General features: G+C 38.2%; 1 protein-coding gene across 7 annotated transcripts in view; it reads left to right on the top strand.

The window, feature by feature from the left end:
• The first annotated feature begins 3,930 nt into the window (after window positions 1-3,930).
• The window catches only part of ncam1b (neural cell adhesion molecule 1b), an 86,678-nt gene continuing 67,002 nt past the window's right edge, over window positions 3,931-23,606 (top strand). For 6 of the 7 annotated variants that reach the window (XM_085430385.1, XM_085430387.1, XM_085430386.1 and 3 more), the window contains exons 1-2: window positions 3,931-4,249; window positions 4,809-4,874. In XM_085430385.1, coding sequence (XP_085286511.1) covers window positions 4,198-4,249; window positions 4,809-4,874 — 118 coding nt within the window. In that variant the 5' untranslated portion in view covers window positions 3,931-4,197. The remainder of the gene's footprint in view (window positions 4,250-4,808; window positions 4,875-23,606) is intronic. The other variant, XM_085430389.1, reaches the window with a different exon arrangement.

A 23,606-nucleotide genomic window follows, 5' to 3' on the forward strand; every position in this document is an offset into this window, starting at 1 on the left:
TGCTTTCAGTGTAGGCAGCCCGTTTATAGCTCAAAACCACAGGATTTTTAAAAAAGTATATATGATTTATAATGGTCTAAGAAAAGTGCTGTTGGTTATATCAACAAATCCTTATTGAAGTTTGGTGCTTTCACAGGCCATGATGCTGTATTTCTACAAGCCTGCCTGATCCACAGCATGTTTTTGTTCTCCTCTGTCTGAAATGCACAGTAATTGAATATGATCCTGAGAGAAAAAGCCGAGGCTCGGTGGGAAGAAGAAGGCGGTTTTAAAATAATGCTATCCTGGAACGGTGGATTCCCAGTTTATCTCATTAGTCACGCTGATGTCCACAGAACATGTCGTCCACCTCCCTGCGGAAATGACCTCTTGTTACATTCCCCTAAAAGTCCAGGGGATGCAGGGAGGTAACAAAAAATGTCCTTGTTGAAAAAAAAGAAGACAAAGAGGCAAGATTTGGATGCCTGTTAATCAGGAGGTATTTGGGGGTCATCTAAAAATCAAAAGGTTAGTTTGCATGTAAAAATATCCCTTAGGCAAGATACTGAACTCTGACTTACAGTGTAGTCACTGTAGTGTAAATGGGCAAATGTTAGATTAAAAGCACGTAGGCTTACAAAAAGGTGTGAATGAGTGTATAAAGGCTTGGAGTCAAAAGAGTGCTCAAAAGCACTATATAATTACCATTCCATTAACCAGTAAAGTAAAGCTTTTTACATAATAATGACAGTCAAGCTGCCATCATCATCAAAAGAAAGAAAACATAAGTTGGTCACAAAATAAAAGAGTAAGTTAAATAGGTAAACCACCACCAACAACCTCCTCTCCAGAGAGCAGGAGTAAGCAGCCGCGACACACCAGGCTCTCTGGCACTGGAGCTTTGGAGCTCGCCTCTCTCTGGCCTAATTGCTGAGTAGACTCAGCGGCAGGGAAGGGTGCACCTGAGGCTGGAGCGAGAACAAGGCACACTTGCTAGGGGAAAATCACAGCAGGGCTTGGGCTGTAACACCTCTGCTTTTCTCTCATGACCCAGAAACCAATGTCCATGTCAGTACTGAATGTTGTCTTCTGTTACAGTAGTGGAGGAGGTAATTGAAGCTATTTTAAAACCTCCTACAGTAGAGACTGTCCACATGGATCCTCTACTGGAGGCTACGGATAGATAGATAGATAGACAGACAGACAGACAGACAGACAGACAGACAGACAGACAGACAGATAGATAGATAGATAGATAGATAGATAGATAGATAGATAGATAGATAGATAGATAGATAGATAGATAGATAGATAGATAGATAGATAGATAGATAGATAGTATGGTTCAACAATGGAAAAAATAGATGTAAAGTGCTCCACATGTGTGTGTCCATGTAGGTGTGAGTTCAAGAGAGTCCGTGTGTGGTCATGGCTCACATGGGTGAAGAGGATGAGAAGAGGCGGGAGAGAGAAAAAGTGAGAGAGACTGTAAAAGGGAGGGACAGAAAAAAGAAAAAAAATACCCCCTCACAGGCCGGTGTGTAATGAAACATATGTTTTGCGTTGGAGAGAGATGTGTGTGCATGCAAGCGTGAATTGTGTTTTTGAAATGACTGTGTATTTAATCCTACGCTTCTCTGTGTAAAAGTGAGGAGAATGAAGCACAGTATAAGCATGTACAGTCTTATACTACTACTATTAATACTACTACTACTATTACAACTGTATGCTTTTTAGCATGAGAGATGAAAACGTAATAGGTCTTGACATGGTTTAGAGAGGGATTCTGGGTAATTTGAGTAGATAAAAGAGCACGTTATGGGCGAATTACCACAAACAGACAGCATATTTCAGTTTAACAAAAAATTGAGTTGATAGCTCGGTGAGAACACAGGAGCACAATTTTTTTTTTACCAAATGATTTTTTTATGAGGAAGATCAGGACATGTGGCAGTTCATGGTATGGTGCCACGCAGAAGATGAGAGGAATGTGGAGTTAAAAGCACGACACTGTTAATGCTGGGCAGATTACTCAGATGGCATGATGTTGTTTGTTCTCTTCAGACTAATTGAAAATAATGTCTCCAGTTAGGCATTTTAATTAATTAACATCAAGGAATTTAGCTGACTGAACCTATGAGATCTCATAATCGTAAATAATTACTCAGCCAGTAGATTTCTCCATTTAAAAAGAAACCACTTGAAGATTTCTTGGGAATTCATACGATACTGAGCTCCTACGTTAACAAGATAACCTAAAAATAAAAACCCGAACTCCACGCCCACCCTCCTTCACAAGTTGCTTATTAGTCGATGGAAAGAGCAAAGCAGGAAGGGAGTGAAAATTCTGAGGCCGGACTCCCAGTGGTGGTATGTTTGGAGGGAATTGCTTGTAAAAGGGTGGGTTAAGGAAAATATGCCAGATATAACCACAGTGCAATTTCAGTGAGCCCACAGATTGATTTGGGTTTATTACACTGTGGCCAACTGCATGTCTTTGCTGGCCAGCAATGAAAATATAAAGCAAACCGCCCTCTCAGGAGGCCTGAGAGGGTGGTGCTCATGGCTACCGATCATCCCTGCTGTGCAAGCAAACAAGCATCTTTTACCCTGCATCGCTCTCAGGTGGCATTCACTTTACAACCTATATAAAAGGCTCCCTTTGGTCATTTGTGGGGGTAACCTGTGGGGTGAGTAGTACTTCAAATATGTCAAAGCAAATGCCTGTGGTTTAACATGCAGCATTTCAAATATGTGTGACACAAAACAGAGTTGGAAGAGATCCAAATGATCAATATTTCACTGTAAATTATAAGCCAATGTGTATAACACTGTAATTAGTTTATCTGGCGCACAGAGGGTAAGATATCAGTGGTGTTGTCGCCACAGTTGTACTACAAGCCCTATTATTTCTGTGAATAGCGGGCTGGGTTTAATAAAGACCAGAGGAGTCTCAGTTCGACAGATGGATTTAATAATTCTCCACAAAAATTATATTTGTGGCAGTGAGATAAAAGCTTTGAAACTGCATTTGGACTAACATGAAGGAAAATAAACTTTTCAAGAAGCAAAACTGATTTGGAGAAAATAGGGAAAAAAGGACATTTGAAGGTCTTCTTTTGGTGTGCAGTCAAAATACAATAGTTGATAATAAACGGTGTCTCTTTAATGATTAATAAATCCTTAACTAATGCAGCAGTAGCAAATTGGGCATTCACATGTTGTGAAATTCCTACTGACTGATGCTTTTTCTTTGTATTTCATAATTAGCCTATGCAATTACAGATGTTGGCAATCCGTTAATGGTTGTGTAGTTAATGAATTTTAGTTTAGATTCTCTACAGCCTTTTTATGTACCATGATTACAGTCAAAGGGAAATGTCAATTCCTTACAAGTAAGGTTGCAAAATATGGTGATGACTTTGGCTCTAATATGTACAACTCACAATAGTAAGACATAACTATCACAATATCCTAGTCCCAAGCATTTTTCTATTTTATTTTTATAATTATTATTTGTGTTATCAGTCCAGAGTTAAAATATATTCTGTTTGCTATCAAATAAGACTGGCAAAGCAGAAAATCCTTGCGCATAGCAAGCTGCAAAAGAAATCAATTATTTGAATTCAGTAAAATTAATTTGTAATAACTGGCCAACAACCATCTTTCCCTAAAGCAATGTAAAACTAAAAGAAACCCTTAAAGTTATTAATTACAATTGCTTATAAAGGGTGCCTTGTTATGTATCTTACCGTAGGGGGGGACACCGATATAAAAAAAATACACTAAACAGCTCTGCATTTCACACTTTTACTTGCTTTACCATATTTTGAAACAATCTTATATATGCTATATTTCAACTTAAATTTTTCATTGTTATGATTATTTGCAGCTGTTCCCCTGCTTCCCGTTGATACCCACGCACTAGTTACAGGAGGTGCTTTATTCCGGCTCTGCGGAGTAATTCAAGTGTGTGAAAAGGCTCCGCTTGTCAGTCAGACTTTGAACTGTGCACTGGCGCTCATCGCTGCTAATCTCTGACCGCTGCTTGTCATCAACAACGCTGCCGCTGACACTTATTCCCGACGAGCTCAGTTCTGTAGATTAGGATGAACAGTCGCTAACAGGGGCAGGAAACCCGAGGGCAATACCGTAGGGACCGAGCGGAGATTAAACGTTAGCTACACCGTTTAACGTTCACGTTACTCGGGAGTTGCGATGGTCCAGACAAGGGATATTTTTTTAGCCTTGCTTCTCGTGAGCTGTACAGGTAAGGAAAAAAATCTCACATTTGAATCAAAGTCATCGCTTTTAAGACAGACGTGTTTTTGTTGGTGTTTTGCCATGAATCCCCTTCTATTTCCACCCTTAAAAAAAAAAAAGTGACCAGGACCGCAGGCATCTCCTCGCCACCTCCGCCCGCAGGCACTCATTTAGCAGGTGCGACGGTAACGGCACTGCGACTGCTGCTAATTAGCCTACTGACGAGCTGTTTATTTATTTTCTCTTATAAGTAAAAACAGCTTAAAGCTGCCAGCTGCTAATGTGTTACACACTCCCATACATTCAGAGGGGGAGCTTCACTTTGCGTGACCAGCCTGCTCGCTGACTTCGCATAATTGTACATTGAATAAAATATGACACCGAAGAAGAAGAAGAGCCTTTAAATTTATATTGGAGTGGATAGGAGCAGCATGGGAAAAGGGATTTGCAGGGGTGGCATGCATTTCTCTGCATTTGTAGTCGTGTTGATGTGGGCCGTTCTCTTAGCTTGGATGGGACGTGTTTGTTGTTGATGGGGAGTGATGCTGGGCTCTCTGTGTTTGTAGACACACACACACAGAACGGGATACGCACTGAATCACGGGCTTCTGGGTTGAGTCACGGCATCTCAGGTAAAGGTATAATCTGCATAAAAAAATAAAACGCATTTTGGCAGGTACCTCTTCATGTGTACAGGTGCGATGGTAGCATTGAGAAGACGATGATGACTGGATGAAGTGCATGGGCAGTCTGTGAGGGACAGTGTTTGGTCTCTCTGGCACACTGATGCATAGCAAGCACAACTTCTACTCTGAATCATCTGTTATGTAATCTGATGCCACGATAAAGGCTTTGAAATGAGATCCTCTAAGTTGGTAAAATGTGTCGTTATGTAAGTGTAATTGAGGGAGTTTTGTGTGAAATTACATTTTAATAACATCTGCCCGCACCCCCTTTTTATTAACCTTAGTGATTTCACACGTGAGGTGCTTATGTATGAAGTAGTACTCTTAGCTACCCTCACAGGGGCTCAGGATTTTCGTGGGATAGCCTTTTAATCCTTTATGTGCAATCCAGTATGTGCAGGGGTGTTCCTCCATCAGGAGAGGAAAACGCAGAGGGAGTGGAGCTCTCCCTGCTCTGTAATGGTAAACTCTCTTGCAGTATTACAAAATATTAGGTAAAATAATAATAAGACCTCGATTGCTGGATTAAATTTTCTCTTGTAGAACCATTTGAAGTAGGAGGAAGTAGCAGTAGGAGGAGGTAGTATTTTTATGATGTAATGGAGCAAGTATTTATGTTAACCTCTTAGCATATTTGATTTCAGTAGTTGAGGTGAATGTAGACTTGTGGACTTCCTCTTGGCTCTGTTTTTGACTTTAGAAAACCTATTTCATAACAGGAGAGTTCAGCCAATCACACATCCTTTTCATACCTTATCGGGAGAAACAACAAATTCCATTTTGGTGGTGTAGTGGGTTAAACAGAGGTCCTTTCACCCACGAGAGCTGCGTTTAGATCTCCATCATTGTGTGAAAATCATAATTACAGTAATTTTGGTCAGTATTAAACTCACAATTACCTAACACAGTTGGACAGATTTTGTAAAAGCAGTGTATTGGAAAAAAAACTTTTCTTTTATTGAAGTTGATTGCTTAAAACTTATTATAATTATGTGAGATTTATCTGTCATTCCATTTTCTTCTGCTTCGGGGGCTGTCCGAGCTTTCATAGTGGAAGCAGCATGGTATACCCTGGACCAGGGGTGCCCAATCCCGGTCCTCGAGAGCTACCGTCCTGCAGCTTTTAGATGCATCCTTGTTCCCACACACCTGAATCAAATGAATGGCTTGTTATCAGGCCTTTGCCAAACATGATGGCATGCTGAAGAGATCAAACCATTTGATTCAGCTGTGTTGGAGTAGGGATGCATCTAAAAGCTGCAGGATAGTAGCTCTCGAGGACCGGGATTGGGCACCCCTGCCCTGGACAGTTCGCCAGTCTATCACAAGACAAAACTGACTAACTATATATATAAATGTGAAATTAACCAAATCTGCCACTCTCTCATGGGGAGTAAATTTTGACTGAGAGGCCATATTGATTGAAGGGGCTGTGCTGAAAGGCAAAGTAAGGAAGCACAATAATTGTATAGTAATTGTTGAAAGCCAAAAATTAAACTTAATTGCACAGTCCTAGTCGCAGTGCTAGTGAAGTAAAAAGTCAGTGTTTTTAAAAAAAAATTTGTATAGGGCTGCTCGATTATGGCAAAAATGATAATCACGATTATTTTCACTGAAATTGAGATCTTGATTATTTGACGATATTTATTTAACCCTTACGACCTACTATAGAACCAAGTCCGCCAGAGCTTATATTATTTTTTTTACATGTTGTAGTGCCATTTGTGGGAGCATTTCAAGTTGCTATACAACTATTATAGCCCATATTTTAATAATATGTATGCGTTAAGTCCATAGTAACTACATTAATTGCAAAAAAGTGCAATAAACTACAAAAAAATTAAATCATTTTTGTTTTGTTTTTTACATATATTTCTACTTGGAGAAATTTAAGAGGTTTATCCCTCAAAACTTTAAATACAAAAAAGTTGCAAAAAATAGTTTCCCACCACACGAAATTTATTTTGAGTGTCTTTATAGTTTTATTTTGGAGATACACCAATTTTTATATACTGCAGGAAAAACGAAAAAACAATCCTATGATGCAAATTTGCAAAGAAAACAGCAGGTGCATCAAAATAAACTATTTCCAGCAGTGCAATTCGAGTTCTAAGCATCCCAGCAACTATTCAGAAAAGTCAAACATGACTTATAAAACACCAGTATAGGCTTTTAAGGCCTACAAGTAAAAAACTACATTTTCCGCGAAAATGACGTCACTTCTGGTTTTGGGCAGGAAATGGCGGACATGCGCGATAATTCGCACTGACGTCTGTTTCACTGTGGGAAGTGTTAGGAACAGCTGATCGGATCGGCAAAGCCTGTTTCTGGAATATTATGTTTTTGTTCCTGCAAGCGCTTTTTATGCAATTTTTGCAAAGCTTTATGTGGAAGGAAACCGTGACCGAGGACAAGCTGATGTCATAAGATGTAAGTACAACTCCTCTGGTTTCATATGCAAAAAATTTTTATTGTGCTAGCTTACAGGGCTCAGGGTTCTTCAGGGATTTAAAAATAGTTACACAAAACTGAGCGTGCAGCTCTGACCGGCTTTAAAGGGTTAACAATAACAATGTATTGAATAGTGACTTTAAAAAATAATAGAAAATAGTGTGCAACACCACTGAAGTTTTTTTTTTTTAACCTCTCTTTTCAACCAACAGCAGTCACTCTCCTCTCCAAATAACTTCTGCTTAGCTTTCCAAGCTTCCCTCGGGTCCTCTTAATCAGCGGTCTCCACCCTTTTTTGCGCCACGGACCGGTTTATGCCCGACAATATTTTCACGGACCGGCCTTTAAGGTGTCGCGGATAAATGAGGGAGGGGCTAATAATCGGCTCAGTCATTTTTAATGATCGTTGAAAGCCCAGATCGTAATCGTGATTAAAATTAGATTAATTGAGCAGCCCTAAATTTGTATGTCCTTACCTTTGCTAGTGTTTTTCTGATGGGAGGAGCTTAGAACCATCCACAGAATAAAACAATGGAAGTAGATTCGGGGTGTGAAAAATGAAACAGACACAGACGTGCCTTAAACCTATATTTTTTTTAAATGGCTACCAGTGGGTGGTTGCGCTTGCAAACACTTGCAATCCTATTCACGTTTCATCATAAGCACATTGCGCAAGAGCTGTCCCCCTGTATCAGACAACTCCTTTCTTTGGCACAAGAGAAAATCTAATCCAGTGGTCAGTTTCCTGTTATTTTACCTACAATTGTCTAATATATGCAAGAACGTTGCAATTACAGAGCACGCAGGGCTCCAGTCATTCTGTTTTTCTCTTATGATGGAGGAACACCCTTGCACATACTGGATTGCACATAAAGCGTTAAAAGGCTTTCCCACAAAAATCCTGAGCCCATGTGAGGGTAGCTAAGACTACTTCTTCTTGACATGACCTTCGACACTCTACTCACATAGTCATTGTTTACATACAGATTATCTTTTTTTTTTGTGCTGTACCAAAAAGCTCCTTGTGATTGCTTTGTTCAGCAGCAGATTGCTGCAGTCAACTGTAGTTTGTATAGAACATGTTGGTTTGCCTGCAAACACTCACCAGTTACTACCCAAGTGCTGTTAAACTTGAATGAACTTCAAGAAATGAAGAATGTTCATCTTCAAAGTAAAAGTTGTGCCTCAGTGCTGCAACCAACACGTTTCAAAAGTCACATCATATACTTTTAAGGCTAGTGTTTGCAGACAATTCCCCGTCTTCCACACAAACTACAGTTAACTGCAGCAATCTGCTAGCAAATCGGTTGGGTAATACATAGTTCTACCTTGTGACTGATGGCCTTCAGATGAGCACCAATTGGTCTCTAGGCCTGTGTGACTGAGAGTTTACTCACTTGACCCTGAAGCGTCACACATCCAAAATAGAAAACAAGTTATTGTCACATGGTTAGACAAGGAAAGACTTCATAAATAATTAAAGCAGCTTGAGATCCAACAGACTTCAGTAAAAGTCTGGAAAATGTCCCTAGACTTAACTTCCGTACAAACTTTACTGCTGGGTTTCTGGTCCCATTAACTCATTTTGGATCATTTTCAATGAAAAATATTCCAAAGACTTAATCATGCTATCTTTCACAAGAAGGATTATCCAGGCTATTCTCATTGACTAATGACTTAGCCAATGACTGTGCAGTTCCATAGTCTGATCCGCCCACTTCGAAACTCCAGCACGGTGAAGATGAATATGTGCATCTCAAGGCTTAACAAACCAATGGGTGATGCCACAGGCGCTTCACCCATCTTTTATACTGTCTGCGCTTAGAACAGAGGGGAAACAAGAGCAATCCTTTTTTTATTTTATTTTTCAAATTTCTGCATAGTGTATTTTAGTAAGTTAGACACAGATGTATTGCTTATTATATAGCATAATAAATCATAGGCGCCCGTGAGTAACTTCAGAAAATCAGAGTAATGAAATGATAGTGTTAGATGAACTAAAAAAAGTTCTTAACATTTTAATAACATGTGCATAATTAAAGCAGCTTTAAACTCTGGAAGTGTCTCTTCTGCTTGATGGAGAATATTTGTTTTTGTATTATTCAGTCTAGCCAAGGCTGATAAAATAATATTTGAGATCATATAATGGTTAATCTAGAGGTTAAGTTTTGGCAATTAAACAAATGTATTGATGTTACAGATTGCTTAAGGTTGCAACAAAAAAGGGGTTAATTTATGATTTAACTAGTTTAGTTACAAAAAGACGTGGGTGGGTGAGCTTTAAGTATGTTGAGACAGCCTAAGTCTCTGCCATTTGGAGGAGAAAGACTATGCGGGTACGCTTCTTATTGAGGTTTCTCATGTGATGCTCGCTGTCACTGGGTGAAATCGACTGAAAAGGAGTGCACCAAAAACCTCCTAGTGATTACTTTTTTGGCAAGATGAATTCCTGTGTGATCTTGTGAATCCTGCAAGAATTTAATTATCATGCAATGTAAGGTTTATATTAACAGTGATGGGTTGAAACTTACCTCATGTGCATATTATTAAAGTAAATAATTGTGATTCTGCTGCCTGGAATTTGATTTTATTTGGAAAATAAACTTGTCAGACTTGGACAAACTATGTAATATTGATATTGTTTCTAAAAACCTTTCCCTCAAACATCTTTGGCATTTTTCATTGCGTAAATATTTTGGCCTCATTTTAAGGTAATTTATGTCAGCCCAGCCAACTAATTGGTTAGATGGACAATTTGGGGTTTGGTTTTGGTTCTGGTTCAGCTCCTGATGCTACGCTGGTAATTCACATTCAACATAGAGTTATGCACAACAGTGGATAATGTAGAGTTATTAAAGCTACGTTAAGTATGGATATAACAGTTACAGGGTACATGTTTTTCACTTCTTATTTTCCACTTCATTGCACTGATAATCATGGTCTATATTCAGTGTATCTGAGTGTAAACTGTCATAACTTCATGATTTATGACTCATAAACTAGTCACATTCTCACATAACTCATATGGCATCACCGAAGCAAAATATTTTTTACATTTCTTTCATTAAAGTATAAAAAAAAGGTACTTTAAAATAGCACTTTTGAACTTCGAGCATGTAAATCAAAGAAAATCTTAATCTTTTTACAGATGATTATATGGTGTAGTTGCAGTATTAGTGACTGAACTGAGATTGAGGAAGGATTAACCCTCTTTCTATATCTCTTTCCCACTCCTGATGGCTGCATGCTCAATGGGCCCGTTGAGCTGCTTGACATGATTATTAATTGATCCTCTTTGAACTGATAACTGGGATATGGAATCATTTCAGAAAATGAAACATAGCCTCGGAACTTAAAGTGAGAGAATTTAAGGAGAATTGGGCAAGATAAGAAATGACTTCCCAGTGTCCTCAATGTGTGAAACTGATGAATGAAGTGCAGTTCTGCAGTTTGACCCTGCAGTTTGGATCCTTTGACTATGCAAATGTGCCTCTCTGGTTTACAGCAGGATTGTTTCACTTAGCTTGTGTTACATCATCAGTCAGATCATGTGGAAATCATGACATTGCTCCATGCTGCACCATACAAAGCAAGATGGAAGCATAGACGACTCTAGGCTGACTAACAAAAGCTCCAGACTTCTGACTTAGCTTCATGAGGGAAAAAATCCAATAGTTCCATCTAGAGCTGGGCGATATGAGATTTTTTCATATCACGATATGTTTTTTTCATTTCAGGCGATAACGATATCTATCACGATATAAGCCAAATAACTATATTTGTAAGATTTAAATGTGCCGTTGCTCACAAGTAAAATGTGAAATAATCAGCAGCTTGTTTTTATTTAAATATTTATTTCCCATAATAAGTTCAACAGGGTAGATGTACTTAAGGAACATGAGACTTTTTCAGATAAATAAAGGCAAATATTGCAAACTACACAAAAGGCAGCCGCTAAAGCGTTTAAGTTTCAAAATAGAACAAACGAAACAGACTAAATTGTCAATTCCACTTAGAAACAAAATATTAATTCTAAAAATAAATCTTAGTTTGTTTTACAGAAGAACAGACAAAACTGACTAACTTTTGTCAATATCAAATAAACTGAGAACTAAAAGGAAATTCTCAATCTCTCCTTGTTGTATAGCTTAGCTTTTCAAACAGTTTTAACAGTTACTTTAGTCTGACAAAAGCCGAATGACGAATTAGCGCTTCCAGTCAGAGACTGAGGCTACGTCCACACGTACACGGGTATTTTTGAAAACGGAGATTTTCCATTTTCGTTTTAAAAAATAATCCCGTCCACACATAAAGGCAGAAATGAAGGAAAACACTGCTATGAACATGCCAAAGCAGCAGGTGGCGCTAGATTCCTAACCGTGCAGAAATGTTGGCCAATCAGAAGTCTAGAAGCCTCGGTGGGAAAAAGTAAACAAAGCTGGGGCATAGAAGCAGAACCGAGTCGTATGTGTGGAGGGACAGTAACTGTGTGTATATGTAAGCATTTAAACACTGCAGAGAGTAGAATTAACAGTATTGTAGAAATTCATTTCACTGAAACAATAACGTGGCGCAGTGTGACGCATGCACCAGTTTATTGTATTTCCAGACTTGCTTTCGGCACAATTTACAGTGCACGCTACTCTGTTTTTTGTCAGACTTGAAATAGCCGAAATACCTTCACACTACGGAACTTCTTTGGCTCTTCCGTTCAACAATCTCTCCGGCATTGGAACCATCATCTGTTTTCTCTTCGGTCACGCTCGGTTGATTTTTCTAGTCGGCACACTCATTTCCTCCATTACCCGCTGGCTGCTTCCCAAACAAACACACGTGCGGCTTGGCACTTGTGCTGTACGTAACAAGTCACGCGACGTGACGCTGCGGCTGTGATTGGTTCGGCTCTGCGCTACTGAATTTGGATTGGCTGACCTTTTTTTTTTTTTTTTTTTTGAGGACAAGAGCGGCGAGGTCTATCGCGATAGCTTAATTTCTCTATCGAGTAAAAGTTATATCGCGATACATATCGTTATCGTTCTATCGCCCAGCTCTAGTTCCATCTTAATAAAGCCAGTAGATTGTGGCACATTGTGTACTGGCAGCACTGTTTGCCATATTGAGATTTTATTTGGGACGTCCACTAAAATAGATTTCCCTCCCCCAAAACACACACTACAGTCACCTACGTGACTACAACCAATCATTTTACAAAATTATATAACCCCACTGAGAACAGAGGCCTTAACAGTGTGTCTCTGGCCTAATACCGTTTGTATCTTGGTTCAGCATAGTCATACCTTGCACAAAGACGATAGTTCCATACAATCAGGACTCCAGCTTCTGTTTTTGTTATTGTTAAAGTTCTTTTTGATCTTGTCTGATATAATATTTAGAATTTCAAAATAATTGTCTTTAAATTGTTTGTGTTGCCAGCTAGCGTCAGTCATTTGTTGATGTTAAAAGGATGTTATTCAAGCTCAAATGAAAGATTATTTGGCAATTTTCTTTGGATAACTAAATTTAACAATTATCTAAATGTGTAATTTTGATAAATTCATCTTTTTTGTGGACATTATATAGGGTTTCTTGACTGCCCTATATAATGCCCCCAACATATTAAACCAAATGTCTTTGATTGACTGTGACCAGGATGGACAAGATTAGAAATGAGTATTTCAGAGGGACAGCACGGGTTGAGCAGTTTGTAAACAAAGTCAAAGAGGCAAGTTTGAGATGGTTTGGACATGTGCAGAGGAGGAATAGTGGATATATTGGAGGAAGGAGGTTGACTATGGAACTGCCAGGGAAAAGAAGGAAGTGCAAAGCATTGGTGTGACAGAAGACGATGCTAGGGATAGGGTGACCAGCTGCTGTGGACCAGCCAAAAGACAAAGAAGATCAAAGCAAATGTATTTGTGTCCAGGGTTATCATTTATTAATTAAAACTGTAATAGGAATGCTAGTGTAATGTGTATCTGAAGACTTTACTAAACCTACTAAACCTTGGACTTCTAGTGTCAAGGCAATCTCTGCAAAATTGTGTTAAATGTTGGATTTGAAGGAAATCTGAGTAATCCAGCCAGCCACAGTGGATAAAAGGCTAAGCCCATATCTTATCACCTCCAGTTTCGGTTATTTTTGTTTTGTCTTATCAAATAACTTAACCTGCCATCATATGAGTGTCCACTGACAGTCTACTGCTAAGCTTTAGAGGATGTTTATTGAACCCGAATTTGTTTCGCTATGTAACAGATTATGGAGACAAACAACTACTGCACTGGGAACAGTTTCTGGGAGACAGTTGTCAGCTATTCATTTTTCAAGTGTTTTATTTGTTGAGATGTTCAATTTCAAAAATTTATTATGTTACTTTAACTGTTAAACAGTCCATGATGCCCGTTTCCTTACTCAGTAGTTCTGATACCTCTCACACATGATTTTTAACATTCTCATAGAATCTAAGGTTTTCACCCAGAATTAGGATGAAGCAGCAAGGGAGGGGGTGACTGTGTTTTTATTCAAGCCAGGACTGCTTGACTCTTTGGTGATGGGGACTGGATTAGACAGATCCAGGTCTGAGAGAGTTGAGGAGATTCAGTGCCTAAGGACGTTAAAAAAGATAGCATTACACGTGCATGTTACCCTGTGAGATACTGTAGGAGGAACATAAACATCCTTTCCTAAGGGTGTGCTCACAGAAGACTCACAGGCTGTGGGCTTAGTTTTTATTTATTTTTCTTTTTGAGTGATTAGCTTCTGCTGGGGTACAGATCTTACAGCATTCCTGGGAGTTTTGACTTAATATATCTGGGATTAATATTAATCAAATTTAATTTAAAAGTATGAAACAGGTTAAAGTAAACTGAACAGAGTGGCCTGGGAGGCAAGCTGGGTTTGCCTTGTTTTTAATGTATATGAGCAGGAAAAATCTGCTTCAGACACTGCTGAACATTAGAGTAACTTCAGACTGTTCCAGCTTCTCTCAGATATAGACATGCTAATATCTCAGCACTTGCATGAAATTAGGGCAATGTGTCCTTGTCATTCATTGAATTAACAGAACACAGTATCCCGGTGGACATGTAACCCTAAACTCACAAACCTTTAGGCATTATTCTCTCTTCTTTGAAGTTTTCCCTTTGTGGAATTTTCAAAATTTTGAGTATCAGTTATCTACTTGGAGTAGGCAAGTCAATTTAATGCTCTAATTTCATCCAATGTTTTAAGGGAGATATGTTATAATTAAATGTTTGCAAACAGTTAAGGTTGTCAGTGGGTATAATAGAACTGATCAAAACCACTAGTCCTGTTTTACCAGAGTTGACCAGTTCCACTTATCTATTTAAATACTTGATGCACTTTCAAAATGTGTCACCTTTTCTCTCCTGGCTATTCACCCTTAAATAAAGACTTATTTTGCCTTGCTTAGGATGATATGAAGTGAGTACCTGCTGGCTCTGTTTGGCCTTTCTGTGCCCTATTTGGCAGTTAGAGAAGCCAGGAGAGACAGCACTCCTGTGACCCAAACTAAATCATCACAGCCTCGTCTGTGGCCCATGTGGCCCCCTGAAATAAGAGATGGGCTTACAATCATGTCATGTCCGTGCTGGGAGGAACTGTGTCCCACTTTACATGAGATGCAGATGAGCCTCCTCAGCTTGAGCTTACAGAGTCTTATCAAGCTTACAGTATGTCTGATTTAAGAAAATGGGTGTCTCATCTTTCCATAATAAAGTAACATGCTGTTGGCTAGGATTTGGCTCTCAACTTCTTTTGTGTAGCGTGAAGGGAAGCAGTGTGTGCATCTTCTCATGCATCCATGCACATCGTGGTGCATTCATTACCGAAACACTGTAGGATGCATCACCATGCATAAAGCAGGGAAAATTTGGATTGCTATGCCCTAGGCTTTCTTTTGATTCAGTCACTAAAGTGTGTCACCCTCTCTAACATTATACTCCTCTACAGGGTTAGTCATTGCCTGGCAACTTAAAGATACCTCTGTTTCTCCCAGTCTTGACATGTGGTAATATAATTATGGAAAAAAATCCATCATAGTGGTACCACTAGAGGTTTCTACTAGTGTGGAAAGATGAAAAATGTAGTCTTAACATTTAAAATCTTTTAAATACTGTAAAATTGTGCATTTCGTGTTTTTGATGTTTGACCATTTATATATATTAAAAAATGTCAAAGAATCTGCTACCTTAATCAGTGAAAGTTAGAGGGCTAATGGTCACCACCTGCTTGAAGGACTTGTGGAAAATTGTAAAGTAAGTTATCCAAGCCAGAGCTGCCCTGCTCAAGACAGAAAATCAACTTGCAATTGCTTTTCTGGGTGGCTGCTACACCCAGTTAGCTGGAGACAATGCAAAATCGTAAATGAAAAAAGACAAATTCGAGAGTAGATACAAAGAAATCACCATATTATTAGAGAATCAGAAGGCTAACACTTTATTCTCCAACCTACCCTGTGTTCTAAAGCTTTAATAGTAATAAAAAAAAGCTAGTGAGCCATTACAACTAGATTTTGAATGTCAACCAAAAGAACAAGACGAGATTGACATTTATGTGAAACTAGGTTACACGGAATTTGATTCTACTCTGAACAGGGCACACGCCTACTTCATCAATGTAAGACACTTTTTTTTCCATTTTAAAGTTTTTCATTGACTTTTCTGTGCTAAAGATGAATCATGACCTGAAATGAGCCCCCTGTGTACCATGCAAAATAGGGCCCAAATTTAGACTTCTTCAGAAACTTTGACTCAAGGCCACTTTCCAGTTATTTACACTAATAGCAGTACTTCAAATAGCAGTTGAAGAACTAATCTTAGAACATATAGCTTAAGTTATGTATGTCTAATAGCTAGATCACTAATTCTTCTAAAGTGGAAGGATGCAACATCACCCACCCATACTCAGCTGGATCAGAGATCAGTTGCAGAGTAATTCTAAAGGGGCTCCATTGACTCAAAAATCTGTTGGTATTAATATAGATTAAATGTGCTGTAAGACAATTTACCTGTTATACCCAGTCATTTGTAGTAAAATATTGTATGTGGTGTTTTGTAATGAAATAATAAAGCAGATTTTCTTATCCCTCTGCATTTCATCATCAATAATAGTATACTTTCTGTATACCCTATTTTCAATCTTTATCTATATTTTTGTGCTTGTCTTAGTGTAGAAGCAAAATGATTTAAAAAAAAAATCTATCACTGAACTAGTGCAGTGACACTCATTCAGGAGAAAAAAAAGCTAATTAGATCACAGTAAGAAGGCTCTATCTCCAGGGGGGCATTAGCAGCTATAGCTATATCTGATCCATTCAACATGCAGGATCCACTTTGAAATAATGACAGTGAGTTCACAGACAAGCATTACTCCCTAAACCTACAGAAAATAAACAGTCACAAAACTATACAGTGTTAAAACCCCGTTTTGCCACATGTAATGGTTTTACATGTGGCAGGGGTTATGTGATGTAATCCATACATGTGGAAAACCAAGCATGTTGATAATTTTTAATGTAATGATAAACAAATGACCCTTACAATTTGCATAAAAATCAATAGCCTTGTATTCAAAAGTACTTTATGCATATTCTTAATCAGCTTTTTGTAGATTTATTAGCCTGTAGCCACAGGGATGAGTTAAATGTCATATTATTGTCAAGTTAATTATATTTTATGGGTAAATGTTTCAGTATTAGGATTTTAAGAGCATTAGAAGAGAGGAAAATTTAGAAAGTGATATCACTGGGGCTGGGAATTAACCTCATTTCATTCTCATTCATGCAGAGCAATCTTAAAATTATGTAATGGATATGCCCAAAGATAGAGAGAAACCTACATGGCAACATGGACCCTATTTTTAATTCTTAGCAGAACTTTTTTTATCTCCTGGAACTGTAGGTGCACTGACGTGGTAAAAAAAAGTGTTCATTTTGATTCCAATATGTAATATTTACAGATAATTTCTGATCAGTTTGCTTGATTACTTCATTCTGATTGTATCATTGTGTGATAATTGGCTGTCTGCTTTATTTCTAGCTGTGCGAAAACCACTGTGGACTGTTTTGGCAATCCTCCTATTGAAATTTGAGCAGGATGAAGATTTTACACTGTACACTCTGAGATCTTAACGTCCACTTTGACCTTTTGTTATTTTGACACTGGATGCAAGCCCGTGGTCGTTGATCTCAATGAATAATGAATAACTGATGCTAAGAAAACTAGACCATGTCCTTGTATTTGCTTTCTTACTGCTTGCACTCTACTGCCATGCGTTTTCATATTTGTTCACCATTTGACAGACATTTCACTTCAATTTGAGGTGTTTAACTTCTAACTGAAATGCTTTCCACTGTATTTCCTCTAACAGGGAGTCGCAACAACCCTTTTTCCCCAACAGAGTAGCTTCACTAGGAGTGTGTAGCACATGAAGAGGTTCACTCTATTTACCACAGACCCCAACCATTTTCATTCACACTGTAACTAATCAAATGTAACCACAGAAGTTTGGGTGTGGAAGCAATTTTCTGAAGCTGTTGAAGGCCATTTTATTTTGTTTTTATTGGGAGCACTGGATTCCTGACATTAACTGGCAGTGTTATGGTCAGCTTAACAGAACACTTTGTGGAATTCCTAAACCTGGCACCCACACCCATTGGTTAGGAGGTGCAGCTGGAAAACTCAGTTGTCCATCTGAGTCAGAGACCACTGGAGTGCTACAATGACAGGGTGCAGGTGATGGATGGGATGTGATCTGAAATGCTGAAGGCTGTTTAGATATCGTTGGGGTCTCTAGGACCAGTACACCATCACATCTCCATGTCTGTGTTGTTGTTAGTCCACCACGTTATTGGAGTTGAGTCCAAAACCCTGTTTTACTGTGATGGAGATTGACGTCACTTGCGTTAAGAGGAACAACTCCTAATTAAGAACTCGCTGTTGAAGGCTGTAATTATACTGATAGTCTGTTCCTGCAAAAAATAATATTGTGTGTTTTTTCCGGAAAGGCAGAGAGCTACATATAGTCATAGATTTTTTTTTTCCATTCATTGATCTTGCATGCTGTGTTAAAACACTTAGGCATAGTGGCAAAGTCGTATAATGGTAGGGTAAACTCCGCACACATAATGTTCTGCCAGTAATTCCACATCAGTCTTCTGGCTGTGGACATTGATATGGATGCTTTGGGATAGTGAGTCTGACATTTATTGACAAACCTAGGAAAAAACTAAGAATCTCAACATAGCTCTGGAAATTCCATCATTATATTTTTTGCAATAAAACTATCAAACTAAAAGTCGAATTTCACATTAATAGATAGATATGCAGCTCTTGTAAATATTTGGTGCCCTAAAAAGTGCTGATGACTCATAACTCATGAAATTTCACTTTAAATCTTGACAAATAGCTTTTTATGTTTTGAACATTACTGATCAAGCAGTGACATTAAACTGTCTGAGTACTAACCCATCAAGAAACACTTGGTAGTATTTGTTTAGTGCTGGTTCACTGATATCATATTAAAGTATCATTGCTCAAAAACTAAATGGAAAAAAAAAAGCCATTACACTTCATCATTTTCTTCATTTAATATAAATTAATCATAAAAAACGAGCTGTAGATAAAGAGTAGTTGACGAATTAGAAAACAGTTCTTCACCCCAGAAACAATTGATATGATAAATCCTATATAGAATTATTAAATAATTAAAATATGTCCTCTGTATTACTTTATTGATGGGGAATAGTTTTATTGTTATTAGTGGTGCTTCTAAATATCCAGAATCCAAACAATGATACCTAGTTACAGCAGAAAAGAGTAGTTAAAAAAATCAACCAGTAGTCAATAAAGCTTACCACTTGATTTATCCAAGTAATGTTTGATACTAAAATGCAGTATCCAAATAGAATTTGTATAATACAGAGCTTTCTTTGAACCTAACTTTTTTTCTATTTTTAATGCCGTGCTGTGAGCTTGGCATCTTGTCTTGCTTGTCTGTCTTGCTCTGTTTTACCCTGTCTCTCACACTGCTCCCTAAAGGATCCCTACTCAGTATGACTCATTGACTTCCACTGGCTGAAAGCTGTCTTGCTCTCTTTGCCAGCAGAAGCCGGATGTGTCATGAACCCCATCGTGCATCTTTTCCATAGATGCCACAGCAGATGAAAATTGCTCTGAAGCAAATAATCTCACAACACCAGTCACGGTGACCAAGCCAGTGTGGGGGCGGGTCATCTATGCGTCCTTAATATGTTTGAAACTGGGAGTAAAACATGAAAACCGCCAATAAGAACCATTGCCATCTTCCCAAGATTATCTTTATAGTTTTAGTATTGTATTTAATGCTACTGTCCTTTTGGTTGTGATTATAAAGCTTCAGTATAGAGCAGCTCAAAACAAGGGTTGTGCTCAAATGTTAACAGTCCCTTAAAATGGTGTTGATTTACTTAACCCAAACCCTGTTAGATTTTTATGGTGGTGTATTCCTCAGAGCATATCTTTGTCAAGCTAAATGCATTTTAAACCAATGGGAGACTGGCACAACAAACAAATCAGAACATGTTTTATTTTTCACATTTGCATTTCTTATTAATGAACCATTATTGCAGTGAATAATAATCTAAAAAAAAAAGTAAAAAGAAAGCACATGTCTTATGAGGCTGCATGTATGCTGTTAGCAAACAGTAATGATCCCCTGTATCCTCAGTGGCATACTAGTGACTTGAGTGCATATTCCCAGTGGAGATTCCTTCACAACACCCACCATTAGTGGAAAGAGGAATATGCCCGTGAAGGACTTTTCTCTACCTTATGACAGCACATGGCTGCTTTCTTTGCATGAGTGGCTGCAATAACAGTTAAAACACATTTTGACTGAACAGGGTCAGGGCTCTGTTTCACTAGTAGTGCTGCCACCATGCTGAAACATTAAGTATTATTGACATCAGCTGCTGTGAGATTCAGAACACTGGTGTGAGTGAACCATATTGGTAAAGATGTGCATACAGTTGTTTGTGTGCATTAGGTTTATTGATGTGAAGAGGCTGAGTCAAATAAAAGTGCCCCTGTCATTTTTTTGTATTATGACCTTGAGTATTATGTTGCAATACTTAAACTATTCAGAGTTGGTCTTTCATTTCAATTTACTGGACCTTTAGGCACTGTATTTGTTGGCATTCAATATAAAAGTACTTTTAAAAGTTTATGCTGATTCCTTGATCCAGCTGTCCAGGTATTCATATGAGCAAAAAAGTGGTTTTAGTCATATATTCTGAGGATCTTTCTTAAACAATGATGTAACAGTTACATCAGTTAATGCCTATCACAGAACATAGCAATGGCTATGTACAGTAGGGCTGCCACGATTAGTCGACTAGTCGCGATTACCATCGACGACTAATTTAATAGTCGAGGCATCGTTTGAAGCTTTGTAAGATCCCAAAAGACGCAGGAATGAGTAGTAGGATTTAAGAGTGTAATAACAGACTGAAACAGAAGATGGCAGCACTGCATGTACAAGGATGCCAGCTGCCGTTAAACCCCAAAGAAGAAGAAGCAGTGTCCCAGAATTCATAGCGCAGCCCAGCTCAGTTTCCAACAATGGCGGCAGCTAGTTGGTTTTAATATTACTCTTATTATTCTTTATGGGTCACAAAATAAACTTTTAACATATTTTCAGGCGCGAATGTAGCTGTGTAAACCTCAAATATCTGCTCAGTTTATCAAGACACCACATATTTTCAAAAGCGCTCCAACGTTTTCGGAGACGTCAGTTATCCACCAGCTTGATAGCTAGCCGGGGTTCAAGGCTCACTAGAGCCCGTGAGAACACCGGACTCCCGGCAAATCGTTTTCAAACCCTCCGCGGTCTTTCGTTACTCAGGTTAAACATGATATATAAGTCACTTGGATAACTTAAAAATGTTATTGTTTGGCTTTTTTCAGTATTTTATTTGTTCCTGAGTAAATCGGTTTGGCTGAGATAAAGTTATAATTTTTACACAGCTGAATAAACGTCAAGCAGACAACTGATTATCAGAAGTGTGAGATGCTCGAGAATATACTCCAGTGTCCCGTTATATTTTAGATAGCAAGGAGCAGACGGCTGAGTTTATTAAACTCAGATCACAATCTGCAAATTTCATTAAAATTTAATAAACTATCATCTTGTCTTTATTTTTAGTTAGCACATACCTTAAGCACTTAAAGCTGTAAGCTAATGATAGTTATATAAGAGCAGATGCTGCTGGTGCAATAAGCTGTACGTTTTACGTCCAATGGATGTATGATCTGATTAGTCGATTAATCGCAAAAATAATCGTGACTGGTTGACTATCAAAATAATCGTTTGTGGCAGCCCTAATGTACAGCATACAGTCAGTGTTTTTTTTGTTTCTTTTTCCATACTTTCTCTTACAAATGAGCAATTAATTAAAGAAATAACAGTTATTCTTTTAGTATTGCCTTGTATTCCTGAACTCAAAGGACCCTCATTTAATGTAGCAGATCTACAATCATATTCATCAAGAAATTTTTTTTATTTAATTTCATTTGGACTGCACTATATGCAGTTTGTGTCCAAATCATTGCAGTTTAATGTGTTGCCCAGCCCTTAATTAGAAAATAAACATGGAGGAATGCAGCATTGAAATTCTTTTGCAACATGAGACATCGTGATTGCAGGGCTCTATCACAGAGCTGTTGTGTTGCTTTAGGTTTTTTGGTGGTTTTTCAGTGATAGGTTGACAGATTTTCCCACAATTCCAGGATGCTGTGGGCTGAGGCGACTGTGGTTACTCTGCTAGTGTCTCGTTTAAATAGCCAGCGACAGTGGCCATCATAAACAAGCTGGAGCTACACAGGGGTAAAAATGTATGCTGTTGTCAAAAATAATTGGTCTCAGCCTAATCTGTGTGTTGTGCAAATTATGAGAGCATACAGAAATAATCAGGAGGCTCAGAAGAGCAGTAAAAACCATGAATACATTTATTATTGACAACAGGTGATAAGGGAAGTCATCATACTTCTAAAGGGTCCACCAAAACAGACTTTTTTTTTTAGCCTCTCCAAACACTAAAATCTCACCATATGGATGAGTCAACAAAAAACTCCACTAAAAGGTGCACTTTTAATGGGGTGTGACAGCATTACTGTGCCTTCAGTACACTAATACCTGCAGATTACACCCACAGAGTACTACAATAAACTTAAAAAATGTGTCACAACTGTATTACACATGGAATCGGGGGTGATTTATTTGTGTTCTTGTAGAATCTCACAGAGGTTGTGGGATTTTGCATCCTCTGTGTTGCAAATGAATGGTTTTGAAGCAATTACATGCAAACAGTTGCAGCTTTCATGCCTCTATTTAACTTGCTGAATAATATTTCACAGTGCTAGAGGAGAAGAAGTAGTAGTAGAACTTGTAGAACCTCCATTTGATTAAAAAACATATATTGTAGTGTCTTTGGTACTATATTGTGAATATGTGGGGTCTCCTTACATGATTCTAATAAATTATTTCAGTCTGATTTTTTTTCTTTTTCTTTTGGAAAATTTGTGTCTGAGACATTTTGAACATGACTTACATGAAAACTTTTATTTAATATGTCCCCTCACTTGGGAATGACCTGAGTTTCTCAAAGGGAAAAAAAAGAAGACCTAAACTGACTTCCTCAGATGACTTACATTTCCGACTTCTGAATTTCCCAGGCTTTTTACTGCTGACAAATGTATTCTGTTAGCACAGCTCACAGGCTTTGTAACAGAACATTGAATGAACTACAGCTCGAACGTGCAGCGTATACCGCCTTCCTTCTACCTCAGGCTGAATTTAATGAATTTTAAGCTGGGAAACTGAATCTGTACCAATCGGGTAGCTTGACTGTTTTTTATCATTTGAAGGTCAACCAAATGAAATGCTCTGGTAACTATCCATAACAAATCATAGCAAATTTAGTGATTTTTCTTTTTTTTTTATACATATCATCAGCATAACTGCCTTGAAATACATTTCCACTGATAATGAAATAAAAAGCATGATAATGAAAACACTCACGTATAATAACAAGGTATTAAAGGATCTAAAAGGCATTGTGTTGCTAATAGTTGTAAAAAATTCTAGTGCCTAGATTAATGGCAGTGAAAGTGTTCCCTCTTTGTGGACGTCTCTGGAGATCCTAGCTCTTAGAAACAGGGAAGTTAACTCTCT

This window comes from Copadichromis virginalis, linkage group LG14, assembly GCF_057382275.1.
Source record: "Copadichromis virginalis isolate Kocher_CV1m ecotype Utaka linkage group LG14, C_Virginalis_male_GT1.1, whole genome shotgun sequence".
NCBI lineage: Eukaryota > Metazoa > Chordata > Actinopteri > Cichliformes > Cichlidae > Copadichromis > Copadichromis virginalis.